Source organism: Scatophagus argus, chromosome 1 (genome assembly GCF_020382885.2).
Source record: "Scatophagus argus isolate fScaArg1 chromosome 1, fScaArg1.pri, whole genome shotgun sequence".
In the NCBI taxonomy this organism is placed as follows: Eukaryota; Metazoa; Chordata; class Actinopteri; family Scatophagidae; genus Scatophagus; species Scatophagus argus.
In genome coordinates this window covers 9,008,614-9,036,580 of record NC_058493.1, presented here as the reverse complement: position 1 = coordinate 9,036,580, position 27,967 = coordinate 9,008,614, and the positions used below count along the sequence as shown (strand labels likewise).

The following is a 27,967-nucleotide window of genomic DNA, read 5'->3' as shown; positions in this document are numbered from 1 at the left end:
CACACACACAGCAAACCTGGGGCAGTGGGCGACCGCGTGCAGCGCCCGGGGAGCAGTGGGGGTTTGGTACCTTTCTCAAGGGTACCTCAGCCATGGACACCGGTACGGGGAATCGAACCAGCGATCCACCGCTTACAGGTCCGACACCCTCACTGCTGATCCACAACTGCCCAAATCTGAAGTCTTTTCTTGACCAGTTTGGATTTGAAAACTTTTGTCAGGAGCAACAGGGAAAATAAAATCAGTACCATTATCAGCCTATTTGGTTGCCCTATAAATTAAACAGGCAGGAATATGAAAAGTGTGTGAACTCAAGCTACCAGGGGTGGAGTTGATTTACTAAGAAATGGAAAGTGTAACTTGTACATTTAGAACACCTACCCACAACCAGACTGTATTAAGTCAAATACAAGTGCAATTGCATATTACAACTCTATTTCTATACTAATTTATATGTAGCATTATGTTTTGGAAATTATTTCTGTAAGAGTAACTGATGAACATGGAAAACAGGCATGTGTGCAGGAGCGGACTGTGAACAATACTAACTCAGCCAACAAAAGTGCACAGATCGGACGCTGAAGGCCCCATGTGCCAGTGGCACAACAGACTAACAAAATGAGAGAGAGTTGAAAGTCACAGTTAGGCACTATGAGAACTCCACAGTCAGCAGTAAAAGGAAACAGTTAAGATGATCCTATACTTAAAATCTCTGAAAACCAATATTAAATCAGTGCACATGGTCTACAAGTGTGTGAGTGTGTAGAAGAAATTCTTTATTATGTATACTTCAGACTTCTTTATAGATACTTGTCACTCACGTTCAACAGGACATTGGTATTGTACACAGTATTTTTGTAAACATAGTCCAGGAAAGCTGGGGTATATTTGTTCACATATGTGACAAAGTAGTCCAGGGTTACACTGAAGAATATTTTTTTCTAAATATTTCATCTTAGCTATACATCAAACACCATGTTATGACTGTGGACAGTTACGTTTAAAATACTTTACATTCACGTTTTGTTATAAACAGTTTGATAAATACAAGATTAGATATAACAAAAGAATATATTTCTATATCTTCTTATATATTCGACATATATTTGAATTTTTTTCCTTGTGGCTTTATTCCATTCAGCAAGGGTCTGTGATGATTCAAGGTTAAAATTCAACTTCATTCCAATAAATAAAAAAGTAGACCAATATAAGATAATCAAAAGCCTTCTTGAAGGAACATATTGTAACTTCTACGGTGATGAAAAAGTGAAACATCACAAGATATGCTTAAAATTAAAATATAAGAGTTGCTATGCAATGAAAAGCTGTCACTCCTCTTTGTACTGTATATTAACAGCAAAATCCCAACACACGCACACACACACACACATTTTATCTCTCTCACTCTTTCTCTCATTGTGTCATTGTATGAGAAGCAACATATTCTTCAGAAGCATTTAGCAGACAAAAAATTGTAAATTAAGAGTAACCCAACAATAAAACAAAACTGCTTGTAACAGTTATTAACAGCCATTTGTTTTGTTGAATTCTTCACTTTTAGTAAGCAACCAGACACTGATCAGCCTTATGGTGTCTTCACACAGAAAGCCAAGCAAAATTTTTGCGCAGTGCCATTGCATACTGTGTTGCAAATGACACTATGCAAGTCTGCAAGATCTGGGGCAGATCTGAAGTTTCTAGAGGAAAAACACCTGCAGTCATACTGGATTCTGCACTGATGCCGAGCCGTGTACTGGAGCCCAGAGTTCATTTTATTTAACCTTTAAAATTAAAAAGTAGATCTTCATCTTGTGTCAACCTCTACTGCTGAGTGTTATAATGCACTGTAACTGGCCCCTGTTTGTCCATGTTGAAAATGTACTTAATGAATGGACAGAGAGGAGGAAGGAAAATGAAGAGAGAATGCAAGGCAGTAACAGAAAGATTCATACTCTACTAACTGATTCGGGGGAAAGCTAAGTCTAGTCAGAGGCTGAACTGAACACACACACAGACTCACTATGCCTGACATCATTCTCTAGCTTACAGCTAATGTATAGCAAGGTATTCTAGCACAATAAGCACAAATGATCCCACAAACTCGTGTAAGTACATAAATAAACTTAAATGATCCCACAGTAAACCTCACGCAAGAAATGCAAGGAGAAATTTTACTTTGCGTTCTCTGTGAAGATACCATTAGTCTTTTTATGAGTTAAAGCTTTGGAGTGTTGAATGAATTATTCCCTTTTCTGTAATAGAACGTGACAAAAAGCATTACACCAGGCCTGTTTTCTCTTAACTAAAGCACTTGATGCACTGTTGGCCTCCATCTCTTTGATTTGAATAACAAAAGACTGGGTCAAATCAAGAGATTGCCATTCACAAACTGTGGTTTGATTTAGTTGGTTCCTGAGTCAATAGCTACAGTTTTTTTTCTTTGTGTACGGACTGTAAGAAACATGGAGTGTCTCGCTTGATAAGGCACTGACACAGATAAGCAACTCTGCCAACGTATCTGCAAAAACAGAGACTTTCTTCTATTATGAACACAATAAATAATTATAAGCCTAAAAACTTTAACAAATGAAATATTTTGGCCCCCTGTACAGTAATACACAGGGAGATGGGATTGTTTTAGTTTTAACTATAGTTTCTGTCCCTTCAAGCAGATAATAGTCACTTCACAAACTATACAAAATCATAAATTGTATATAAAAATGATAATTATGTCCATGGGCAAATAACTGTATTCCCCATGGAATGTACCTCCCTTATGAGCTGAAGCTGCAGAATTGAACTGAAATGTTAAAAGGCAAAATTCTGAAATCAAAGTGCTTGAAGCTACTGTTGACAACAAAGGCCTTGGGTAGTAAACGCACTGGGAGAAGAGAGGAGGCTGCTGAGAGAGTCTGGAGCCTGTCGCTGTTCTTGTCAGCCTGACCACTGGTGGCACACAGGAACTCCAAACACCAGATGTGAGGGTGGATGAGGGAATTCTGGGTATTTGTCATCAGATGGCCAACCAATGTCTGAGCTGAAAAACAAAAGAAAGTCTTGGGTCTGCTTTGTGACTTCATGTAAAATGTTTTTGATTCTATTTTAATGTCCTTAGCTGACATTTCTTGCTCACTCACTGATGTCCGTTTTTGCTAAAAGAGTCTTTTACAGTAGTTGTTACAGTATATTCTCACCCATTTTTTAACTGAGCTCCTCGTTTAATAAATACAAAAGTTTTACAAATAGCAAAAGTGTTCAAATCCAGCCTAACTGTTGCCATTTTCCCAGTTTGAATGAACATTGTTAGAAAAGCACAAAAAAACATTGCCCTTACTTTGAACTGCCGTACATTTCCTTCAGCCACCAAATGATGCTCATGTTCTGGAGTGATGCAATAGCCTATCCTCTGCAAAACATATAATTACAACACACTATTCTCAAGACTTCTCACACAGCAATATGTATCATCTTTGAGGCATACATACAGTAAATCACAATAGTTTCTGATTTTTAAATGCTTGTCTTCTTAAATAAATTTTCACATTTGCAAATCATCACAGGGATCCACGTAATGCCAATCAAATTCAAAACAAACCATTAGTAAAACAGTCATTATGGACTTTATCTTTGACAAGATATGCCAGTGCTTTCGGGAATGCACGAGTAACCCTTATCAAGAACTTCAGAGGTGTTTATTCTGGTTATCATGTGGAGGAGACAGCCAAAGCTTGATAGGCCATGACGGGAGATTTTATGAAGACTGTGCGTTCTGAGAACCTGAGAAGAATCTTCAACCTTGAGTACCAACAGGAAATGCCGATGGAATGTGGGAATCGTTACAGTAGAGTGAAGCTGACACTGGCTGACTGCTGAAGGATGGAAATAGCCCTCTGGTGTTTTTGATGATTATGATCCCAAATTCTCATTGCTTTGAACTTATCATTTCTGATCTGAAAATCTTAAAGTGTTCTCACAGTGCCAGTGTCATCGAGTTGAGAGACTAAAGCTCACTCACTGAATGCTGCTGTTTTCAACTTTTGTGTGACAGAGGAACATACTGTTGCCTGTGGCCACTAGTCACAACTGTACAATTCACCAGGCTGTGTGTGTGAACCTGTTTTATTTCTACCATACATGTACATCTCAGTACAAACTGTGCCTGTGCCATTAGCAGAGTGTCACAATTTCAGTTCTAAATAAAAAATCAGTCAAACACCATAAAGCTATTTTGTGATCCACCAATAAACACAGAAAAGACCAAAAACAAGAACAAACTGCTGCACCTGAAAGTCTGTGATGGCTAAAACAACAAATGTAATTAGATTTACTTCATCAGTCTTTGCTTATAAACTAACTAAATGTAATTTAAATTTAATTTGTACATAAACTACAGATTATAAACTTTTTATTGAAATTCAAAAATGTTATATTATTGGTTATCTAATTGGTATGTGCCATCAGAAACACTTAATTACCGATTATGTATATAGGATAAAAAAATACTTATCTTGAATCCATACTTCAAAGATGACACAGAGTAGCTTACCAGTAAACGGGTAAATAGAAACCTTGACTCTGGAGTCTGTCAGAAGGAGGAATAAGCCAGTGGATTTGTGTATATCCCAGCTGAAGTTTTTCCAGGGGCTTGCTGGAGCTAGGCCCAATGCTGCCAACTTGACTGACCTCTGACTTACTGACTGATCAACAGTGCTGTGAGTACCAGGTTCATATTGTAAATAACCACTGTTACTTAACCGTGAAAACAGATGCTGCTTTTTAAATCTTGACTTCCTGATTTTAACTGGATCGTAACAGAACTGTTTTGGGATTGAGGGGAAAACAAAACAGACTCTTAACTCAGTGGACTGAAATCTGAGATTGTAAGACAAGTCAGTTTCACACAGTAATGCTATGCTTGATTAAATAGAAATATATTTCATTGCTACTTGCTATTTTTTACTATTTAACCCTGTAAACATATTTGACATTGTAAAAACATTCTTACAGGGTGCAATAGTATCAAACCAGATATTGATACTGACCTCTTTGAATGTTCCTGGTACACTGAAGAATTTATACATGGCATAGAAGGGGACAAACAGCATGGAGGACATGGCTACACCCCAGCCAACTATGTTAGACCAGTTAGGGAAGACGTACTCATCATACTTCAGGCCTGATGATGTCAAAGTACTGGCTATGACCACAAACTGGGATAGAGAGAAGAAAGAGAAAGAATAAAAAAGAAAAGCCAAGACATAAGGTGCATTAGATCTATTTGTATTGGTGCTGCTTGTAATGTTTGAAGTCTCTTCATAAATATAAGTGCAGTGCACCTTCACAGATGGCTGGATGAACTGTAATATAATGGTTCCAGTGTGGTGTTGTATGTTTTCTTTTTCCAGTCACATTACTCATCTCCTGTGTTTCTACTACAATAATGCATGACGAAAACATTCAGTTGACACGGAGGACATGTGAACACTGCACTCTTTTTTGACAAGGACGTCTACTCTTTTAGAGTACAAAAGCTTGTCATTAGCACTGTACTCAGTAGCCCAAAATATATCTGCAAAACTGATTATTTATTTTTGCATCTGTCCCTTTTTCTCACAAAGTAGAATGACCAATTCTCAGGCATTGTAGCCCTTGTTACTGCAAACTCAAACTGTCATCCATTTGTATTAGGGGAAGCTCATGGCTGTTGACACCCAGTCATGGAGCAGCAGTGGAGGCAACCATGTGCTTCCTCCACACGTGGACTACAGAGTTACTTATTTCACAATTGTTAAACTATCCTCCTTGATCCACCATCCTTCTGGGTACAAGCCAGAAGCACCACTGCTGATGACTGAATCTGGGCCCATTAGATAAATTTAGGTTTTGGTTCTCATAATGTTGCAGTTCTTACTCTAGGTTAAATCTCACAACTGACTTGGTGAGCAAAGTGTCACAGCCAGCGTGTCAGCTGCCTGCTGGAATGAATGATACTTTCACATAGTTTGCATGCATCTGTGAATGACAGTTTCTAGAAGATGTCAACCATTAAAACAGTTTGTCAATTCTTAAAATAGTTTTAGTAAATTTATCTGCTGAAGAGAAATTCAAGAATTTTTTTAAGCCAAGGCCCTATATTTACACATTTTGGTGTGTAAATGATGCCTACTTATAAAAAGTTTTGGGCCTAAGTTGTTACACAGAAAGACTTCTCCTCGAGCAAGACATTTTACTCTTTAATAAAAAGATCTGTCTTAGTGGGGACTCTTTTTTTATAATGGTTTCAGTAACGGTCTCAGTAACGGTGAGTGGGAAAATGAGCACTTATACTGCAACTTTGAGTAGCTCCAAAGGATTATGTCATTGCCGCTATCATGGCTGGTCATTTACGCACCAAAATTAGTAAACACAGGGGCCCAAGTATAAAAATGTCAGAATTCCCAGTTATTATTGTTGTTGTTGTTATTATTCTCTCACCAGCAGAAAAGCTGGACTGACAAATTTCCAGCACAGCCTCCAGTAGAGTCCTGGCTTGAAGCCCATCATTCTCTGGATATCTTCACTGAAGCGGTCCACACCTGGAGTGAACGTGAAAAGTTACACAGCAAAGGTTACTGGGGAGAGTAAAGTTGCACAGAATCAAGACTGAATCATTGTACGCAGCAAGTTCTTTCAAAGTATGCAGCCTCACCAGAGAGTTGGAGGGATTACATGGCTTGCAGCACATTTCTGATCTGACCTTGATCTGACATAGCTCGTCATGTGTCTTTTAGTTATTTGTTTCATTATCTTATCAAGATGATCCCATGCTGTTATCCATTTTTATTGGGTTTTTTTTTATTATTATTCCAGTTTGCCTGCTGTGTGATCCCTCTTGAAATGGGCCCATCTAGGTCTTTTTTTTTTCCCCTACATATTTTTTTAATGTAATTTTATCTTCGCTTTTCAGAGGACCAACAGATGGTGACAAGGAAGACAAAGCTTGATATGTTACTTAGGTCAGCTATTTTTCCTCATATGATTGGTGATAGAAAAGTGAGAAAGAGTTCGAAATAGAAATCTAGCAAGTAGTATGTATTGTAGAAGTACCTACCATAAAACCACGACACTCCAATGGCTTCGATCAACACACCAAACAGTATAGAAGTCCCTGCAGCATACTTATCTAACAAGGTCAGCACATAGATGCCACCCTACAGAGAGGGAAAGAGAAACAGACAAAGTGAGTGCGTGTGTGTGTGTGAGTGCGTGCAAAAGAAGTACTGAGATCTTTTACTCGATTAAAACTATCAATACAGCACTGTAAAAATACCCCATTACAAGTAAAACTTCTGCATGACAAATAAAAGAGTACATACTAGTGTAATGAAAGTATTAAACGTGTACATTTTCTGGACTATTTTCACATGGAACATAGTTGGTTGAGCTGTTAACATTAGTGGGTTTCCAACAAAGGTTTGAAATATACAGTAACATTAAATAGAAAATTGAACTCAAAATTGTATTTAAGTACAGTACTTGAGTAAAGGTCCACCACTGGGTGTGTGTCTGTGTGGTATTAAGTGTGTAGGAAGTCAGTCAGCAAAGGTATGCAGTGCAGCCAAGCGTCTCCTGAACAATGAGGGGTTTCTGTGTGCATCAGAGGGTTTGGACAATACATTTGTAGATTTGTATCCTGAGCGATACACTCTGTATCTTGTTCTGGAAAACCAGCATGGGAAAGGAATCATTCACTTTCCCAATAACAGGGTATTGATTTGATCAAGGGAAGAAACCATGTGAATCACTAACATAATACTTTCCTCTTCCCGAAGTCTGTATTTCCGTAATTGGTAAACATTTCTCCTTGGTGCTGATACCATGTGAATCTGTTTCCTGAATACAGCTGTATTGAATTTTTAACAAGGTGTGATGCAATATCATTTCTGATCATTTCTTTGAAGGTCTGTGAAATTGTTTAAGTAGATTTTTCCCCACAACATCATGAGACTTGAATACTTCCTTGTGTGCAGTGGTGACATGCAGTTTAGATGTCATTTGTCATGTCTTGACACCACAGGCCATTCCTTCTTAGGTATACCCAAAATTTCTTGCTGTCAGACAGATAATTTTGTAGTGTCGAGTCCAGAAATATATTTTTTAAAAAGGAGGAGTAAAACAAAAATTGAAGCAATACATCAGCAAACATTGTGTTTAAAATGGGATTTTGACAAGTATACTCAATTCAAATAATGAGTGTAAATTCATGGCACTTGAATTTACGGCAAACGTGATACTGACATTAGTAACGCAGAGCAGGGCAATCAGGAAGGTTAAGAAGGCTGTGGCGAAGGTGAAGAGCTTCCTGTTTCTCTTGAGGATCTTAAAGTCATCTGTCATGCCTGTGATGACTGCCTCCATGCCGCCCATCTGGTGAACACAAACAGAAACATAACACTTGTGACAAAATCTCTACTCGCCAACAGTGACGATTTCTAATAGCCGGTATGCCTAAGTTTACACATCATATATCTGTCAGAACAATGAATCTATCTTTGCTTTGATCTGGGCATAAAAATCAACTACAGGCATAAAAAAAAAACAAAACACACAGCTCAGTACAACAGAGTATTACTCTCTATAATACTGACATGGTCTGATCACTTGACAAATGATTGAAAGAATTACTTAAGGACATTTGCTGACAGAAAGGAGATAGCTGAATCATCCTTTGTTTATTTAGGGCCCGAGTGAGTCATGGGGCAGATGTTTTGTTAAATTACTGCTGGCTTTTGAAATGTCAAAGAAGGAAGCTTTTGCAGCTGTAGCAGCAGACCGTTTAGTTTACAGTAACGCTGACCACACTGAGACACTGTTTATTCTACATTACTCTTATTACTTACATTGTATAACCATTGCTCACACCATGAGCTGACTAGAATCAGGGAGGGGGGGTGACGTATGAAAAAAAAGGAAAAAAAGAAAATTTGCCCTTCACATTTATTTAGTCACCCTAAGAGCATTCTATTATTTTGATGTTATAGCAGAATAATTGTTTACATGATAAGACATGGTGACCTCCTATCATTTAAAAAAACTGGTGCTTGGGAGGGGACTTCAATGTGCAATGACTGTGATTTTCCCACACAAGTCATGTTTAATGGGCACCTCAGCAAAACTTTCTGTTATAAAGCTGACATTTCTGACAGTGTGTCTGTTCTGTAAAGTGAAGGTGGCACTGGGACAAAATGCATGTATGCATGCATTTCATCAGTAATATTCACCACTAAGCTTTGTCTTGATCTTGTATTTATACTTTTATATATGTACCCACTAAATTTTTAAATGTTAATTTACTTGCCACTTGTGCATTTTATGTAGACTATGTAACAGAGCTGTCTCTACCCATCCCATCCTGCTACAAAGATTTCTACTATTGGTCATCAGAATATGATTATGTTCTGTAGAACAGCTGTAGTGGTCATTAGGACTCACCGCACTGTCAATGCCCAGAGTTAGCAACATGATGAAGAACACAATGGCCCAAAATGTTGAGCCAGGCAGTGTAGAAATTGCCTCAGGGTAGATGATAAACACCAATCCTGCCCCTGTACACACACACATACAGAAACAAACAAACAAACAAAACATAAACACACAAAAGTTATGATTTTCATAAACAATGTTTACAAAGGTTCATGCAATACAGAGAATTATAGCAACGTACTATATAATATATAATTGTATCCATCCATCCATCCATTATCTATCAGCACTTATTCCTTGCAGGGTTGCCTGGAGGCTGACGTCTATTTCAGCTGACACTGGGCGAGAAGCAGTTTACATCCTGGACAGGTTGCCAATTTGTCACTAGGCTGACATATGATATATAATTAGAATAATATAATAATATACCACGGTGCTGGTGACCTGCTGTCTCCTACTGAGCAAGGACTACAACAACAGCTGGACAGACTCAGTAGTGTCAGAAGTGGGTCCAGGCTGTAAATATGAAGAAAACTAATCATGAAATGCTGCAGATGTCAAGAGAAAAAAAATTCCAGTTCACCATAATTCTTTTCATTTTATTCATATTACTGAACATAGTGTGAGCTATACCTACCTTGGTATAACCATAATACCATCAGGGAGTTTCAAATATGGCAGTGAATGAACTAATAGAAAAAGCTCAATGAGCTCTTATGCAATTAAGCTGAAAATCTGTAAAGTCCAGATAAAATCTGTCTTAAAATATCTGAGTATCATCTGGCCCATTGTGCTGAATGTTAGTAAAGTATGGAGTTTACTCAGTCAGCATGGCTCTGCTCATTAGGACAAACCTCCAACACAATCTTTACATGTAAAATACTGCAGATGTGTTTTCCATGTACACAGAAAGACATCAACAGACGGATGTAGAGCAGAATTAGGTAGGTATGTACTGTTAATTAATGTTCATAAGGGCCCTCTAGAAATCCCACTTTTCACAGCCTCCAAACACAAGTTGCTGAGACTAACTGGCTTCTCACAAACAAACTCTGACAAGTCCCACAACAATGCTGCTTTGCAATCACCAAACAGAGTAAACCAAATTATAATGCCATGTGAAGAAACTTGCATATATTTTTAATCATTCTGTTTTCTTTTCAGAAGAGCATGTTTGCGTTGCAGGAGAACACTGCAGTGTTTGGCTGTGACGTTTTATGAAATGTTTTCATATTTGGGTGAACTGTTCTTTTAAAAACAAAAATGGCAATACTCTAAAAACCAAATGGTTATTTGGGTTCCGTATAAGAATAGTGCAAAAAACACTGCAAAAAAAACTGCAAAATTCTGTAGAATACTGTATTGAAGAATACTGCAAAGCCTTTTTGAATGAGAGTTTTCCTTTTTGTTTGCTTGTTTGTTTGTTTTTAGCATTGTGTATGTAAACACTCACCCTCTGTTGCCACATCTTCTATTCTCACCCCATGTTTGTAAGCCATGTAACCAAGCACAGAGAAGATAGCAAACCCTGAGAAGAAACTGGTGACGCAGTTCACAGTGCTAGTCAGGAGAGCATCTCTAGACACAGAAAACACACAACAAAATCAAGTTAAAGGAAAGCAGGCTTTCACATCTGTACATCTTAGTTTTCTGAATACAGCGGAGGCCCACGTTTCCAGTCGCAGCTGTAAGAAGACTGATTTCCTTTATTTTTTTAACGGGACAAACTGACTCAAGATAACAGATACATTTAGCCAGAATCAGCCCACGTGTTAATTTTCCAATGTTTGATCTTCAGCCAATCACTGTGTTTTAGAGAGGATATTCAAGTTAATGAAAAGCTTTCATTGTGTGCTCCTGGTTGGTGGTTTGATTGGTAATTAGTGAGCTGTTCTGAAGCCGCTAATCTGCAGCTGTCTCTCAATCTGAACCAGTTCAAACTGACCTTTGACTACCTCCTGGGCTGAGGTAGTGATTTTGAGCACTTTGTTCCCACTGATTTTCCCTCTGGTTTCTCTGATCTTATTGTAATGCGCGCAGGCGGTGTGAACATTTTGTGTTTTCAGTTTTCATCTTACTCTTCACTCTGGTTTATCAGACAATTTAACACACTCAAAGAGACAGTGCCCCACTTGAAACTATCTCTATGACAAACTTAAAGATTCAAAATATAATCAAATATATTGCCCCTGCAAGGAAGATCAGACAAGTACGAACGAATTTCTGTCCATTTCACATCTTGAAGCTGTGCAGTTCAAATACAAAGCTCTGGCAATATAAGAGAAAATCAAATTAGATCTGAGTGCAATTTTAAGATTTCATTTTATTTTAAGCATGACACACTGACATTTCAATTATTTCAATCAATATTATTTTAAATAATTCAGCTAAGTTAACATTTTAACTGAATTTAGAAAAATATTTAACATATTCTACAGCAGCAGACATACCTAACAAAGAATTGCAGCAACGCTGCATCCTCTTCTTTTACTCTGTCAATTGCTTTGGCAGTTTTCCACCAGCCAAGGAAAAACATTTAAACCTAATAAATGGTACTTCCGTGGTTTTTGGGGTTATGTTTTCCTTAGGTGTGATGGAGGTCACACCGCTAATCATTTTCTTTGCTGTAACTTGTGCAGGTTTCCTCCTTCTGTCTGGGTATACAAACAAAAAGTCTCTGTTCAGTGCTTGTTTTTCTTACATCTTCCGGGCTGCTTAATTCAGATTTTTTCATTGGCCAGCAAGGGCATAATCCAAATCCCACCTGCCAGCAGTCTATACACATCAATAAATGGAACATGAAAGAGGAGGAAGGCATGAGGCCATGTGTGGGATTGAAGAAGGTGGAGGAAGTCAGAGGCTACAGGGGGGGCGTGAAAAGCCTCTTTGATGACAATTTTCAATATATTTCACTCACTGTAAATTAATTTGTTTGATAAAAACCTTTTTATTTTTTGGTGAGTGGTACTACAGCAACAGTCATAGAATGGTTGGATAAAAAAAAACCCTCACACTCACAGATGAATAGTCTTCTTAAATGTATTTCAGTGAGAAGCTCACGTTCTTTTTCCCTCTCCTAAACTGATGCTTTGCCAATTATTAATAATGTGGCGGAAGATTAACAAAGCACACAACATTTTCTGAAGGACAGCAGCTCTGTGACAACCAGTCAACATACAGCCCTTGGCTATGATCTGGCAACCCTTCCTGGCCTGTACTTTATCTGTCCTGCTAACACCTGGTCATTGGGGTCAGCTGAACAGATTAGCATCACCTCTGCTCCCTCATGATCTGGTTACATGCTGGAGGAGACTGATTGCTTTAAAAAACAATAGGATGTCATGCTAATGTGGGCTTGTTTTGGACTATCAAACATCACAAATACAGCACAAGCTCTCACCTGTAGCAGTTGTTGTCAAATTTGTTATAACTGGCAAACGCAATGAGCACACCAAATCCTGCTCCTAGTGAGTAAAATATCTGGGTGGCAGCATCAATCCACACCTATAGCAAAAATAAAAGACAAACATGAGCTTTTGAATATGAATTACATCTTTCCACTCTTTATCAGTCTATAACACTTGGCTCTGGTTTGCAAAACATGAAATAACTCTAATTTTTAACTCTAATTAACTATAAAAAGTGTCAAAAACACAATCTGAACTTTTACTCGACCGTTATACATGTACATCAGTCCTGCTAGTGGAAGACCATATCTTGAGTGTGTGTGCATAGCACACTCATTAATATACATCCATTACGTGCACAGGGAATGTCGCCTTAAACTGTCACAGCATGAGTAATTCCATCCAACAAATGACAGTAACACAGAAAGAAGGCTCTCTGAATCCGCTCTGGATCTGAAAGTCCCACAGGTTTACTCAAACTGTAGGCCTGCCTGCAACTGAAACCTGGGATTTCATGATCAAGAATCAATCCTATTTTTTTCATCATCAGTGATCCTTTTCAAAATCTCTCCAACACGCATGGATGGCCTGTGAAACAACATGCACTGTCTCTTACCTCTAAATTGTTGAGCCGCTGGAAGTCGATGTGGAGGTATGCCCTGATGCCATTCATGGACCCTGGTAGAGTTATACCTCGGATCAGCAACACAAAAAGGACCACATAGGGCATAGTAGCTGTGATGTACACCACCTGAAATGCACAGAACAATTGAGCAAAAGGGAAAAAATACATAATATAACCACTTGTTTAACTGAACCATTCTATCAATACAGTATACTTTAACTGCAAAGAAAACAAGCTCCATTCCCCCTCTCTCACTGTCTGAATTATGAGGTTATGTGTGACATCAGTATGGCATGTAAACATATGGGAATGGTATAGTAACTTAAATTCTGTGATTGCAACTTCAAATCATCATGCTTGCTACATTTGGTGGCTTGAGTACAAGTAACTACAGTATATTATATAGCATTTAATGTAAAGGATGAAATGGGGGACTATATCTGACCCTCACAATATTTATCAGTGCCTCTTGACCAGGCTTTTTTGATCCAGTATCACCACTTTATACTTAGCTGCTTTATGACATCTGACCGCAAAATTTCTCTGTAACAGCTACAAATGCTGTACAGATATTACAGTTGTCATTAAATGATTTGAGTTCAAACTTTTAAAATTAAAGTAAGAAAAAAATAGAAAGTAACAGTTGTTTGTTTGGTGGTCCAGAGCCTGTACCTTCCCTGAGGACTTGACACCTTTCCACAGACTGAAGTAAAGGATGAAGACCACCACAACCAAACACAAGGTCAGATCCCAGCGAGGCAGGCCCAGGTCGTGGATACCACGACTCTCATGGAGGTGTAGCACACCCCGTCTGCAGAAGGACACACATAACCAACAGAAAAACATATACTTTATCATTACATCAAGCAGACATTGTTTAACTTCTGCCATAAATGTAATTTTTCTGTGGTATGGCAAGTCATTTCTTGTCCACATCTCAACACCTAGAGATGCTTTTGTCATCCAGCCCATCCAAATTATATTGTATCTGTGGGAGTCATTTGGGTGTGGTGAAGTGATTAATGCGAAAAATGCCCCCCTCCATTAGCCGGCTGATGTGCCCTTGAGCAAGGCACTTAACCCCCCAATATGCTCCCCGGGCGCTTGATGCTGCCCACTGCTCCTGTGTGTGTTTCACTGCATGTAATTTGCCAGGTTTTGCATGTGTGTGTTCAACTAAGGATGGGTCAAATGCAGAAGACGAATTCAGTGTGTGTATGTAAAAATATATATACTGTCAATAAAGCTGATTCTTCTTCTTCTTCTTCTTCTAAACAAAACAGCTTGCACTTAAAGTGCCTGAGGTAAAGGTGAGAGATTAGACATGGAACAGAAGCCTGCTTAGGAAAAAATGAATAACAGAACTTCACCTTCAACCAACATTCATCACTGGCCAGAGTATTCACTGACTTACAGCTAATGAACTCAGCCGTAATGTAGATTATATATGTTTTATTTAATGTAGAGCTATCCTTTTTGGTAAAGACAAAAGTTGGATCATGCAGCCATCTGTTAACTGGTTTTTAAAGTGATTTCATTGTGTTTCTCTTACTCCCCTCCTCTCCCAACTTGACACAAAATACGCTGACACTGCCAATAATGACGTCCAGTATTGAGTCACTATTATCAGCTATTCTCCTACAGCCAAACACTTCTAGATTAAGATCACACTGTCAGATTAAGGTGAGGTTTTGAAGGTTCAAGTGTTTTATCATGACATAATGAAACAAAGGCAGATGAATGGTGTCCCTTCAATCCCCATGTAAACATTGTTTCCAGCTGTGAGTTTATTCTTCGAATGTCTGCTCAACGTAATGGGAAGGAAGAATACGACTTCAGATTCATTAGTGCATTATTGTGATATGTTACAAAACTATTCTGGCCACTTTGGTCAGAAGTTGTTGTCTGTATGCTGTCCTGACATCTGGTGACAGCAGGTACCAGCATAATATTCCCAAAATGTTTTTCAGCTCATTTAAAAAGGACCACATGAGAAAATAGTCACATGAGGATATTCTTGAAACAATTGTTCTGAATTTCTTTTTCTTTTCAGAGATTCAGATAAGAGTGATATCTATCTGTGGTCTGTGTGTGAGGCATGGAATCATGCTGGAATCGCATTGAGCTTAGCTTATCGTGGAATAAAGTATGTATCTTGTTTCTATTTTGTTGTATCTTGTTTCTAATAAGTATTAATTCAGTTGAAGACAATACATATTTGAAATTGTTACAAATCCTGTACTACACTTCTAACAAGAGTTGGGTCCAAGTCATTGTTTCAAGTCTTTGCACTCAAGTCCAAGTCAGAACAAGCAAAGTCTCAAGTCAAGCCCTAAACCCTAAAATTCAAGTCCTAAACAAGTCATAATGTAGTGAAAAGAGAAACATTCTCATTTTAAATGACCTATGTGACCATTCAAGCATAGATTTGCAAGGTGCAGCTGAATGCACCTTGAAGACTCTGAAGCGGTGCACCCATGAGTGATACCAAAACATAGTAGATACTCTCAGCATGATTTTATTACATGACTATTTTGGTACAAATGTTTACCTGCCTTTGTGGCGCATAGCTTTTGGTGAAATTTACTTACCAAACAGAAAATTAACATTTGACGCTCGAAGTGTGTTAATTTTGGACCCGTGGAGTTAATGTTAATTTATTCGGGGAATAAAGGAAAATAATTGATTTGTGGCATGGTTTTGAAATACGGTAATTTCAGTACAGTAATACTTTCTAATCTTTAGGCTTGGAGAAAGGCACCAAGTATTTTCAAGTCAAAAGGCTAAAGTCCAGGTGAAGTCATGAGTCATTGGTGTTGAAGTCCAAATGGAGTTGCAAGTCTTTTTTGGTTATGTTGAGTCTAAAATCATTAAATTTGTAACTCAAATTGATATGGTTTGGATCAGCTGAATTCATTCACAGTGATGAACAGCTATTATTGCTGTGTGTTATTTATGTGAGGTAAGTTTAATCCTTCTCACAGTGAGCAACATTTTGAGCTAGCACAAAACCATGAGGCAGTGCAAGGGATTGGGCATTTCTCAGTATGTGTGTGGTTGTCTTATTTTGTTAATACATTCTCTTACGTGCTGGAGCAATTTGTGTTTAGTATTTGTTGTTGTTCATATCTATGCTATGATTTGTTAATGGTTACCTTTTGCACCAAATTGTGATTATTGTATGGATATTTTTTTTTTACTTTTACATATTTATCCTGCACCAGTGTGTCACCAATAGAGGGCAGCATAAGTCAGCTAATGCTACAGTCATACTCTACCCATTCTATAGTAAATTGATGTGGAGAGACCATAGTTGCTTTAATCCTCCTTCAAACAAACAATTTATTATCATGGACAATGTTGTTGGAAAAGACCGTGGACAGTCATTTCTTCATCATAGCTGAATTCTACAGAGAGGAGAATATCTAGCTGTAGCACACCAAGAACAGTGTATGCAAAGTGTCCATTGCAACCACTAATAGGTTGTATTTTGTTTGTATCAGTATTCCATAATAAACATTTGATAGCATTTTTGCTTCCTTCACATTTTTCCTCAAACCTTAGTAAAAGAAAGATTCAGTTAAGTGGGAATGTGATGTAATGGGTTGATAAACAGCGGAACTGCATTTGGATCTGATATTCAGGTTGCTTACACTACAGTCCGACACAAAAAACACGCAAATTGAAGTATGTTCAGACATTCAGTCCGAAGGGACCAGAAGGATCTGTGAAACTCCTCTTTAGAATTTACTTATCTTTGGCTGATAATAAATTCAAAGCTATATGGTCTTTGGGGAAGCAGATAACACCCTGAAGACATCAGTTTATTTGGGGAAGGAAATTTAGAGTCTATGCTCTGACCTTGTGTTGGTGTTGTGTTGTAATGCCCCAAGGCCTCCTTGTTCATCTGATAGCATTGATAGTGCGCTGCCAGTAAATGCACACTATAACATCAGTCCAGGTCCCTTTGGCCCAGTTACTCTAAACACATTTACTCTTATCGTCACTCAGCAAGCTGGTTATGCTGCTATCCTGACACTCAGTGTTGCCATTAGCAGGTCTCTGTATACTGGAGGCTGGCATACTGTTGCGTGCAGCCTGGTCTTAATGTTGATTATAGAAAGACAAACAGAGCATGTGAAAAAATACATAAATAAAAAGGACTACAGACATAAGGATCAAAATTCAGCTGAGGGGTTCTATCTAACTTCAGACTTATTTATTTAATTAGTTACAAATGATTCTGTCCTTGTTATTAAAAGTAAGTCTTTCAACAAATATGTTAAATTGTGTGTGAGATTGAAGTGAAAGCAATCTTCTCAAGTGTCTATGTAATTAGATCTTTTTGCTTAAATGAGGGCTATTTATCAAGTCTAGTTATCCTTGACACGAAATCAGATGTGCTTGCCTCAGGCTACATATAAACAAAAAGGATATGTGCTAATGAAGCGAGTTGATGTTGTCGTCATTGTCATTTTCCATTTTCCATTTTTTTTTTTTTTTTTTTGTGGCTGACCTTGATCATTCATATATTCATCTACAGTTTAAAACAAGCTTAAAGCTTTAAGCTTCAAATCAAGCCTAAATAAAGATAGTTTTTTCCTATTCCCTTAAATGTTAACAGAATCTAACAATGCCTCCACAGTCCAAATTCTGATATCGGAAAGGTGAGAGAAGAGGGAAGTTTCAAAAGATATTCAGCCATCTGAAAAGCATCTCTGGTGAAGCTTAAGCTTAAGCCCATCCCAATTACTTCATGATCTGTATGTCTTTAAGCATTGAGACAGCATTAAGACAGCTTTATTCTGTAGAGCCTATAGACATGATGCTGTGATTTGGGAGTCACACATCTGGGAGATTCCTTTGATCTCTTGAGGTTGCACAAGTTATCAAATTAATCACAGAAAAATGCCCAGATCTCTTGTTTCCAGGTCAGTCTTTTGGCAGAAGTCATGTTTTGGCTGGCCTCACATAGCCCCCTCTACTTTTCATCATCCAAACAAGCCCTGTCATATGATTTAAAATTCATTTTCATGTTATTCACACTGAGTCAAGTCATACAGAATATCTTAACATAATATTGTTAAAGTCTTTTAATCTACTTGTATGTATTTTTCAGTGCTACAACTAACAATGTACTATAAACCTTAACATCTGTTAGATAACTTGTAGAGAATAAAATGGAGGTTGAAAGCAAGTTATGAAAACCTTTGCTGAAATTTGACTAATTTTTTTCATCTGCTAAATTGAAAGTCTGATCATGCATATTAATAACTGTAAATTTCTCTGGTTAGCTGTTCCTCATATAATATTTGGTGGCAAAGTAGCCTTTTGTTGAATGCTTACTGTGTGCTCCATCTTTACAAGGTTGGTTGATATGAGGCTGATGCAGTCTAATGATGTTATGTATTACCATTTAGCTGATAGCTCATATAAGTGGTGAACTATCCGAGAGTTACTAAGAAGACAACCTTTGATGATAGTGAGTTGCAGTATATGTGATAAGTTATGAGAAAGAAAAGAAAAACAACTTAAAGCGATAGAAGGCAAGAAATTAACATTTAAATGGAAGACTTTCCTCCTTCGCATCTCTCAGCTGAGCCCCTCCCTCCAAATGCACACCTTCAAAAGGCAGCAGAATTTGTTTGCACTGCAAAACCTCATGCCCCACACGGTCCCTTTCACTGGAACTTGTATTCTCAAAGCTGCCTTTCCCCGTCTAGTCTGAGAGGATGGTCCAGACATCCTTTTTTAACTGCCTCTGCAACACCTTGCTTCAGCATTGACGGGCGAGAAGCAGCAGATTTCAGAGGGTATGGTCTTACTGGACTGTCACCCCAACCTCTAATAACACGTAAAAGGAAAATGGATATGCTTTGTGTCAGTGAAAGATGCACAGCTAGTAAACTGCACGCACACACACACACACACACACCATTGCCCCCTCTAAAGGTATTCCTCACCTTATCACCATGTCTCTTTGTAACTTGTTGACATGAGTGCCATGGCATCAATCATAATGGGCCAGAATGTGCTTTGTTCTCTATGCTGTTGTAGGCAAAGGAGAAATTTATCACAAGTTGCAGGGTTTTCTGCAGGTGTTTTGCCATTGTATCAGTCTTTCACCATCTGAAGGCACAGCCCCACACATCTGCAGGTGTACAACATGCCAACAGGCATGCCAGTCTCCCTCTGTCTGAAATGGCCAGCGGTTGGCCAAAGTCGCCTGTCTTGGGTTAGAATTTCTAAAGTCTGATACCAGAGTCAGGACAGAGGTGTAATAGCCTAGTTTTCTGTCAGATCACTTGAATTACTATATGCTGAAAGGGTATTATGGAATTATTACCCACTTTGGGTGTCACTTTGGGTGTTCTCTAAAAGCTGGATCAGTTGTAGTCCCAAATCAGCAATATGCTTATCCATGTTTATCTTTCTTTAATGTGTTATAAAGACATGGAAGAAGGCTAAAATAGCCTATGAAAATGCTTTTTTTAACTTTTGTGATCCTCTATCTTAAGCACTATATGTTTTCATTGTTTTTTGTTTTGTTGAAGAATGCATGGTAAGGTTCATTCATCCCCAAATGGACCATATGACTACATATATGTGAAAAGGGTCCCTGTAGGGTCGAACACACAAAGGATTAACACAGACTCTGTCATTTCCCTCAGATCTACACAGCATTTTAGCATCTTTCAGCTCATTGTTCTGGTTTTATGGCCGGCAAGTTTACCCTTTGGTTTACTCTCTTTCAAGTAGCAGACAGCTGTTATTGAAAACACTCTGATAAACCCAGAGTCCGTTACCTACATACATAGCAACTATCTGGTGAACTTTGTGCAGAATGTAGCAGTTATTTCTCTCAAGATCTGAAAACAGAACTAAAAGGAGGGTGAATAGTGGACTTACATTCATCAAGTGTCCAGGAAACCGACTCCAAATGGATGCTAATGTTGCTTCATGTTTGATTTGTAAATAGGCAACTGTTTGCTATGCAGTGTTTACATCTTCCTACACAATGCCATTATCTGCAGTGCTAGTAAATCAATGAAATTGCATGTTCTCTAAATGAACTAAATTACATACAGAAATGGTAGGTGATTATGATTAACCTACTGTTAGGCTTACGCAATAAATCAGCTGTGCTGTGAGATTAACACTGTATACTGTATGTAGCACCTCTGTGAATTAGCATGAACTCCACTAACTAGCAAAGCACACCAGCTCAAATGAGTAATTCTGGACTGTTGAATGTTGCTGCAATCTATGGTGACGATAACTGAAGACAGTAGACTAAGAGGAGTTGTGGGTGTAGGAGATAATAAATGGTGAAGCAAGAGAATTGTGGACCCATTTAGCCACAATTTCTCATGCCGTGTCTTGGCATTGCTCCTGTGCTCAAAGCTTGCTGTAACCAGGAGGATTTATTGTCCCCTACAGAGCCTAACTCCATGAAAGATCTGTCCCTAAGTACCTCATTGTTGTCAGTATGTCTGTGCACATCTACGGACTTTTTCCTCTGCGTGAAGTGAAATAGTCCACCTGGAAGATACATAGTACAGTCTGCCTTCTGATTTTATGGACCAACATCTACTTGTTGAGCAATAGCACATTGTTGAAGTAATTCACAAGCTTGGAACTTTCATATGAAAGGTGACCTCATCATGTTGGGTAAATGTATTGCTTATATCAAATTTGAGGGTTCCTGGAAATTGAAAGATATTGCTTAAATAAACTGTTTGAGAGCGTGTAGCCCATCAGAATGGGAGTGGGAGTTTTACAATCAACTTTTATTTGCTGGGATGCCTGCTCAGGGTATTCTGTGAGTCATGCTTAGCGTGTGTCCCTTGGACTGTCCAAGTCACTTCACAGACTTCCTCTGGGCTGCACAGTCAGTCTTCACAGAAGCTGGGGAAGAGCTGCCTGTCTTTGAAGTATAAACAGATGGAGCTTTTTTTATGCACTTCAAAGAGTGCATTTGAACTTTTATGTATACACTTTTTAGAGTGCAAACAGTTACGGCTGGATAAGGATACGGCTGGAGTCTTCATGTTTCAGTGGTCACCCTCTTCACATGGACAGTGTACATTTATTTCATGGGGATGTACACATTTAGTGCACTAGTTTAAATACTATTACCCGCATAGTGCACTAGTCTAATACCTGGGACTCCCGACCAAGTTAATCAGAACTGAAGAAGCCTTTTGGATGAGAGGTGAAACATCTTTGCTTTTAAACTGAAGTCCTGTTGCCCCAACTTAAGCTAGAGATGACCTGGATGACTGAGAATCTACACACAAATAGTACACTAGTATTCAGACAAAACTTCCAAAACCATCACTTACAGGTGATGGTGTTTGTTGTTGGTTGGACTGTAGTCAATACACTGTCCAAATGAAACAAACCTCTACAAATATACAATAAACAAAACATGCAAATATGAAGGACCTTACAAAGACACTGCAGGCCAAAGCCTTGATTGTTTTTTTTGTTTGTTTGTTTGTTTGTTTGTTTTGTTTTGTGTTTGTTTTGTTGTTTTTCTCTTTGTTTGTTTGTTTGTTTGTTTTTGTGAAAATACTGCAAAAAAAGCAAACAGTGATTAAGATCATTGTATGCATTTTGACATCAGCCACATTTGCTTTGCCTTTGATTTTAAATGATAGATTCAGCCTCCTTGTCTTAACAACAGTTTCAATAACAATATTATGTTCCTGTTAAAATTTGAAAAGGTCAGGTTACCATAAAGTGGTTCTGTTATATTTTTTTTAAGTCGCATGTAATGTAAATGATCCACACAAATCATTATCTGATGATTTAACTACTATGAATTCAGAGAAATCAAAAATTACTCACTCATAGTACTCTGCTGCCGGGGTGATCTTGTATTTGGCATAAGACGTTCCATTACCAAGGACGGATCCGTTGATGGATTTGGGGTCGGTGCAGTTCTCACTGTTCCAGCTGTTGCCACATTTGAGCCAGGGCAGCTCACTGGTCATGGAGGAGAACAGGTAGTAGAGGGACCAGGCAATGATAACGTTGTAATAGAAGCCAACATACAGGGCGATGAGGATCACTGTGTAACCCACACCTGAGGAACACAGCCTTATTAGTGAGGAAGAACAAACTGATGGTTTCTCCTGTCATGCTGTACAAGACAATGTTAATCTATAGGATTTATATGTTACGTGCCAACACTATTTTGTGCAACATTTGTTTCTCTGCAGTGTTGTCCAACATCATCCCAGAGTAAACTCACCTAATACACACTCTCTTTACATTGTATTTTATTAGTTTTCTTAATATAGGTTTCATAATCTCATTTTTTCCAAACAATTTGTATGCCAGTATTGAAAAAGCTAATGATATTTCTTTTATTTGTAATGACACTGAATAAATGTTTTATTTTAAGAATGGTCGTAACCTAAAACAAATAAATCATGGATAGCAGATACAGCTTAGAGATGCTGCATCTCTAAGAATGTCTTCCACTGTCAGCTGAGTTACATACCTCTATGAATGAAAATTTGTAAATTGTTGATATGACAAACCGTTGTCATCTTTGACTCGTATCTGGGGTCTTCCGATCCTTGCAAGACATTTTCATTCCTTTTCACCATCTAATCATTGCCATTGGAGGCATATATCTTTCACGCAGGAGTACATTCATATTGTAATTTTGTCAAACCTCTCCAAATTACTCTACAACTCCGAGCATTAATGCTTACTTTTGTGCTTTTGCACTTTTTTCAGCAGGGTGAGGCGGTGGTGAATTCAAGGGTGAGTTGTTTTATCTCCACTGGAATGCAATGTCCTTACTTGAAAACATAGAAGCCATAAACCCATCACCCACTCATTCTAGGCAGGAAAAAAAAACAAACCCTCCTCAGCGCTGAGGTTAACAATAGCAGTGACTGGTGCTGATTCAGTAGTGCAGATGGAGGCATTAATCTCACAATGGTTGAAAACCCCTGCGTTAAATTATATATTTTGAATAAGAGACTTCCAAGTAAAATGTCACAGAAAAGTCAGGTCTCATGTGCAATGGAGTTTTTTACTGTTCATGACAGTTGCACTGTGGCAGGACATAAAATTGATCATCTCCAACTGCCTGTTCATAAAATGCTCTTCTACTCCCTGTACACTAACAGTGAACAGAACTCCAGAATCCACATAAATCGATACCACCTCAGGCTTCTGAACTCCTCACAGTGTTGTACCCCAGCATACGTATCTTAAGTAGCATTTGATCATTTTGGGTAAAATCAAAGTAATAAAAAAAAGTACATGCTGTACAGGACTCATTACACCATCTTTCCCCAACCTTCTTACTTTGTTGCTCATTAATGATTATGCTGTACTAATAAGAAAACAGATAACAGCTTTGTTACAAATAATTTTTAAAAGGCCCCAGGTTTCCCCCCCTCTATTCCCTAACTTTACATCTTGTTCCCTTGTATCTACATATCATTACGTACTCTACTAGTACACTGTTAGTACAACAAATTACACTGTAAATTGGGAAGAATTGCACTGTGGACCCTAATCTATTCTCCATTTTACTATAAATGGGACCATAATTTTTAAAATAAGATAAACATCAGGATGTGTTGAAGAAGATTTGAAATTAAGGGTTGAGACCATGAATTCATTAGGGAAAATGCTGAGGCAATAAATCAAGTAAGAAGTTGAAACATTTTCTCATAAACTTACATGGAATCTGACTTCTTTTTGAAAACAGTGGAGTCGTCCCTTACTGCCCATTGTAAAGAATTTCACAAGTAGCCTCACGTGTCAGACCCTGATCTCTGATACAGTCTATGGTTATTAGATCTCCTTTTCTTGTAAGTGAGCTAATGCTCTAATCAGGATGGTTTAATGGAAAACAGATAGTATTGTGAATCTCCACTTGCACAATGAGCTTTATGTAAACTTTAATTACGAGTTTACACAACAGAAATTTACATCAAGCAGTTTTTTTACATGCTTATGGCTTTCCCTATAATGATAGTACATAATACACCCTGTTTGATTTTAGAATGCTGTTTGTGTTTCTGATTAATTTAGTTGATTGACTTTCCATTAAACTAAACCAAATTTCCTCAGCATGTCACTGACGATGCCTTGGCTTGGTTTTGTTTCATTCATTTGAACTCGACATTTGTGAGAACATAGACAGGGGTATAGGGTTTCAAGTACAAGCAGAGAGAGAGATCAAAAAATACAAAGAGGTTAAACAGAAAAAGAGGAGATGTGACAGAGACATTAGTTATTAGTGACACTTATGAACCTGTGAGGAGGAAAGGACAAGAACAAAGGGATGGAATAAAAGGGCAAGACACTGAAGATAAGCAAAAAAAGGACACGACTGAGCTTTAACTAAAACAGTTTAAGAGGTTAGAGAAAGGCTGAAGTAAAAAGACAGCCAGGTTCATATGTGTGTGTTTGTGTGTTTGCTTATGTTAAAGTTCACCTTTAAAGACAGGGCATATTTTCCAAACTGTAGCTGCCCCCTCCCTGTTGTACTGGCCCAAGGCAAGTTCCATGTAGAACAATGGCATCCCCGCAATGACCAAGAAAAGAATGTAGGGGATCAAAAAAGCACCTGGAAAGGGAAATAATTACATTTTTTAGCTAATTCACTGATGGTGGGATAAAGCACACAAAATATCAATCAAACAAAAACTGAAAAAACTAATTCTTGCAGGACAGGAAAAATTAAGTGCTGGACAAAAAAAATAACACACCGTAACATACAACCAGGAAGGCTTAGAGCTATTTTCATGCTGTGCCTGAGGAGCACAAGGAAATAACCTCTCCTAATTGAATTGTTCATGACATTGTCCATCACAAATGACACATTATCTGTAGTAATGAATACGTTTTGCTGAGGGCCAATATGATTGACAGGCCAGCGGTGTAGTTGACCCTTTGGGGCACCAAGCACAACATGTTGATTTTCAGCAAATGAATGGACACAGAGGCAAACAGAGGACGGGGCACACCTTCTAGTGAGCACTCTGTTGTCATGAGTGTCCGAGTGTCCAACACTGTGTTTAAAGCAACCCTTTGTTGGTTCAACTGTACTTTTTTTTTTCTCACTACAGCGCAGCTTCAGTGTTTATTTGCTTTGAAAACACTGCAAGTTGGCAATCAGTTACTCCTTTATGCTGATGTACTGAACAAAACTGAGTTCAGACACTTGTTTTCAGTTTTTGTTTTTGTTTTTTTTTGTTAGGCCAGACATTAAACCTTACGGTACATTTCGAACTGGATTAAACAGAGTTTTATATCTTTTGCGAGTACTGATCATCCGACAGAATAAAGGCAAGATTTTGAACTACAATGGCTTCCTCTGTTTTCTTTATCACTTACGGTAAACCACATTCAGGTTAATAGTTTTAAAGAACTGAAACACAATATTAATGCACTTTGAAGATAACAATGTAAGCTGCTTATTAAGATAGTTTTATCAACATGTAACAACTCTTTAAAACAACTTGCTGTTAGTTTCAGCTACACACTGTCTTCTTTTTAACCCAACCACTTCAGTGCACCTTCAGTTTCCAGTGGTTCTAATGGTGGATACTTTGCATCCAGACCATGAGCCCAAATGTACTTTCAACAGCAGCCAATAAACTCATGAATTTCAATCAGCGGACATTGTCACTTTTCATTAACTATTTGGCATTTTAGAAGTTAAATTTTGCACAATATCCTTTTCCATGTGCATGCCTTGATGAAATGAGGTATTTCCTTCATTAAATTGAAAGCTAAATGCGCTTCCCTATTAATGCACCTGGGACTGTAATAAAGTCAATTAAAGGAGATTAAAGGACCTAAAATTGGATCAACGACAGATCAAAATAACTGAAATCTAATTGAAAATGACAAACGGTGTTGACACATTTGACACAAGTAAGAACAGAGACGCTTTTAGCACCTGACCCTAAAACAGAAGAACAGAACTAAGAAAGAAGAGAACAAAGAGGGAATAAACACTATTATTTCACTCTGTGGATTTAGCGTAATTTGCAGGGTATCTGGCGGACGTAATCCCGCCTTGTACTTTTTTCTTATGTTATTCTACTACAAGGATTTAGTACCTGAACTTGGCGGCGTGCCATGCTCAGCTTTGTGACCTCTTCTACATTTAAGCATCTGAGTACGCGCATTAATCGATCAGTAATACATGGTACTCACCTCCTCCATTTTTGTAGCACAAGTAAGGAAATCTCCAAACATTGGCCAGGTCCACCGCGAAGCCAATGACCGACAGGAGAAAGTCTATTTTCTTTCCCCAAGTTTCTCGTTCGTCCTCGGATCCGGGAGGACCTGCGTGGTGACCAGGGGTGGGAATGATGGAGGAACTGGTGTACTGGACACCATTTTGGTCCTTCACCAATATCAGTTCTACCTCCTTTTTCTCCACATTGCACTGTTTCAGCGGGGCCACCGACGAGAGCTTGTGTTCTGGCATAACCTGGATATTCATCTTCTCTGGTGCGTACGATGCCCACGCTGGCCCGGTGCTCTCACGGCCCCCTGCGGGTTCTGACAAAGCAGCTGGTCTATGCGCTTGGATAAGAACGGCAATCCGGCTGACAAAAAACGGACAAGGGAGTGCTCTCCGCCGAAACTATAGCTGATGCCTCCGCGTACATGGGCTGGAGAGGAGGGAAGAGAAACAGAGTTTGGAGAGGTTTGGTGATTGTGCGTAAAGTTTCACTACAGTTACGCACAGCGAGAAATACAGGTTACGACTGCCGAACAGGAATCTGTGACATTATTCCTCCTACAGCAGACAGACCCGGTGCCTGTGTGCCACTAATAGCAGTACAACAATAAAACAGAACATTGTATCTGTGGTCTGATGCAGAGCAATAGCAGGCGTCAAGTGAAAGACACTTCACAGCGAATTCCTCTCTACGTCACCACGCGCACTGAGCGCATTGTGCGCTGAATAGTAGTAATCAAACTACTAACTAAAAACATTACTCATAAGGATAATGAGAAAGATAAATGGTTATTTCAATACGTCAACATTACTTAAGTAATTTAACGGTCTGCGACTGAAAGGCTTTCTCCGTCCTTGGTGAAGCTAGGGACACCTCTCCATGACCCGATGCTGCTGTTGTCCAGATGCATCTGAGAGAAGACTGCCCATTCTGAAGGAACTTTAAGACTCGCCTTCTTCAGCACAGACGATATTAAATGCGAGCTTTTAAATCGGTTTCCTCTCTCTCGTCCACGTGATATTTTATAATTGAACACTTTCTCTCCAGTTTGATGTCGACTTGGCATGATCGCTTTTTGTCCGAGCTCAAGTTCCCATAAACTTGTTCATCCGCTGCTGACTTGTCAGTGCAACAATCAGTCGGGAGAAGAGTGGTTTTAAGATTAATCCACGTTTCGTGGGAGTAATATGACACCTTATCTTTTCTATAAGCCAATTATTCTGTTCAGAAAAGCT

General features: G+C 38.5%; 1 protein-coding gene across 2 annotated transcripts; it reads right to left on the bottom strand.

The window, feature by feature from the left end:
• Positions 1-748: 748 nt before the first annotated feature.
• On the bottom strand, positions 749-27,967 carry slc6a2 (solute carrier family 6 member 2). 2 transcript variants are annotated; one of them, XM_046418140.1, is made up of 15 exons: positions 27,544-27,967; positions 26,698-27,161; positions 24,968-25,099; positions 22,348-22,585; positions 14,167-14,305; positions 13,486-13,620; positions 12,863-12,966; positions 10,916-11,040; positions 9,472-9,584; positions 8,278-8,406; positions 7,091-7,190; positions 6,475-6,575; positions 5,043-5,210; positions 3,335-3,406; positions 749-3,037 (listed from the first exon to the last, which is right to left on the bottom strand). In XM_046418140.1, exons 2-15 carry the CDS (start codon positions 26,987-26,989, stop codon positions 3,014-3,016), a joined length of 1,872 nt encoding a protein of 623 aa, XP_046274096.1. In that variant the 5' UTR covers positions 26,990-27,161; positions 27,544-27,967; the 3' UTR covers positions 749-3,013. The 2 variants fall into 2 exon arrangements, with proteins under 2 accessions (XP_046274096.1, XP_046274176.1); XM_046418220.1 differs by lacking the exon at positions 27,544-27,967 and having other exon boundaries at positions 26,698-27,498.

Bases quoted from the DNA above. Each gene is read 5' to 3' on its own strand.
- slc6a2 (XM_046418140.1), bottom strand. From the start codon at position 26,989: ATGAATATCCAGGTTATGCCAGAACACAAGCTCTCGTCGGTGGCCCCG. The intron at 12,967-13,485 runs GTAAGAGACAGT...TTTTTGCTATAG, and splicing joins AGCGGCTCAACAATTTAGAG to GTGTGGATTGATGCTGCCAC. The intron at 5,211-6,474 runs GTGAGAGAATAA...TCTCTATCCCAG, and splicing joins TCAGTCCAGCTTTTCTGCTG to TTTGTGGTCATAGCCAGTAC.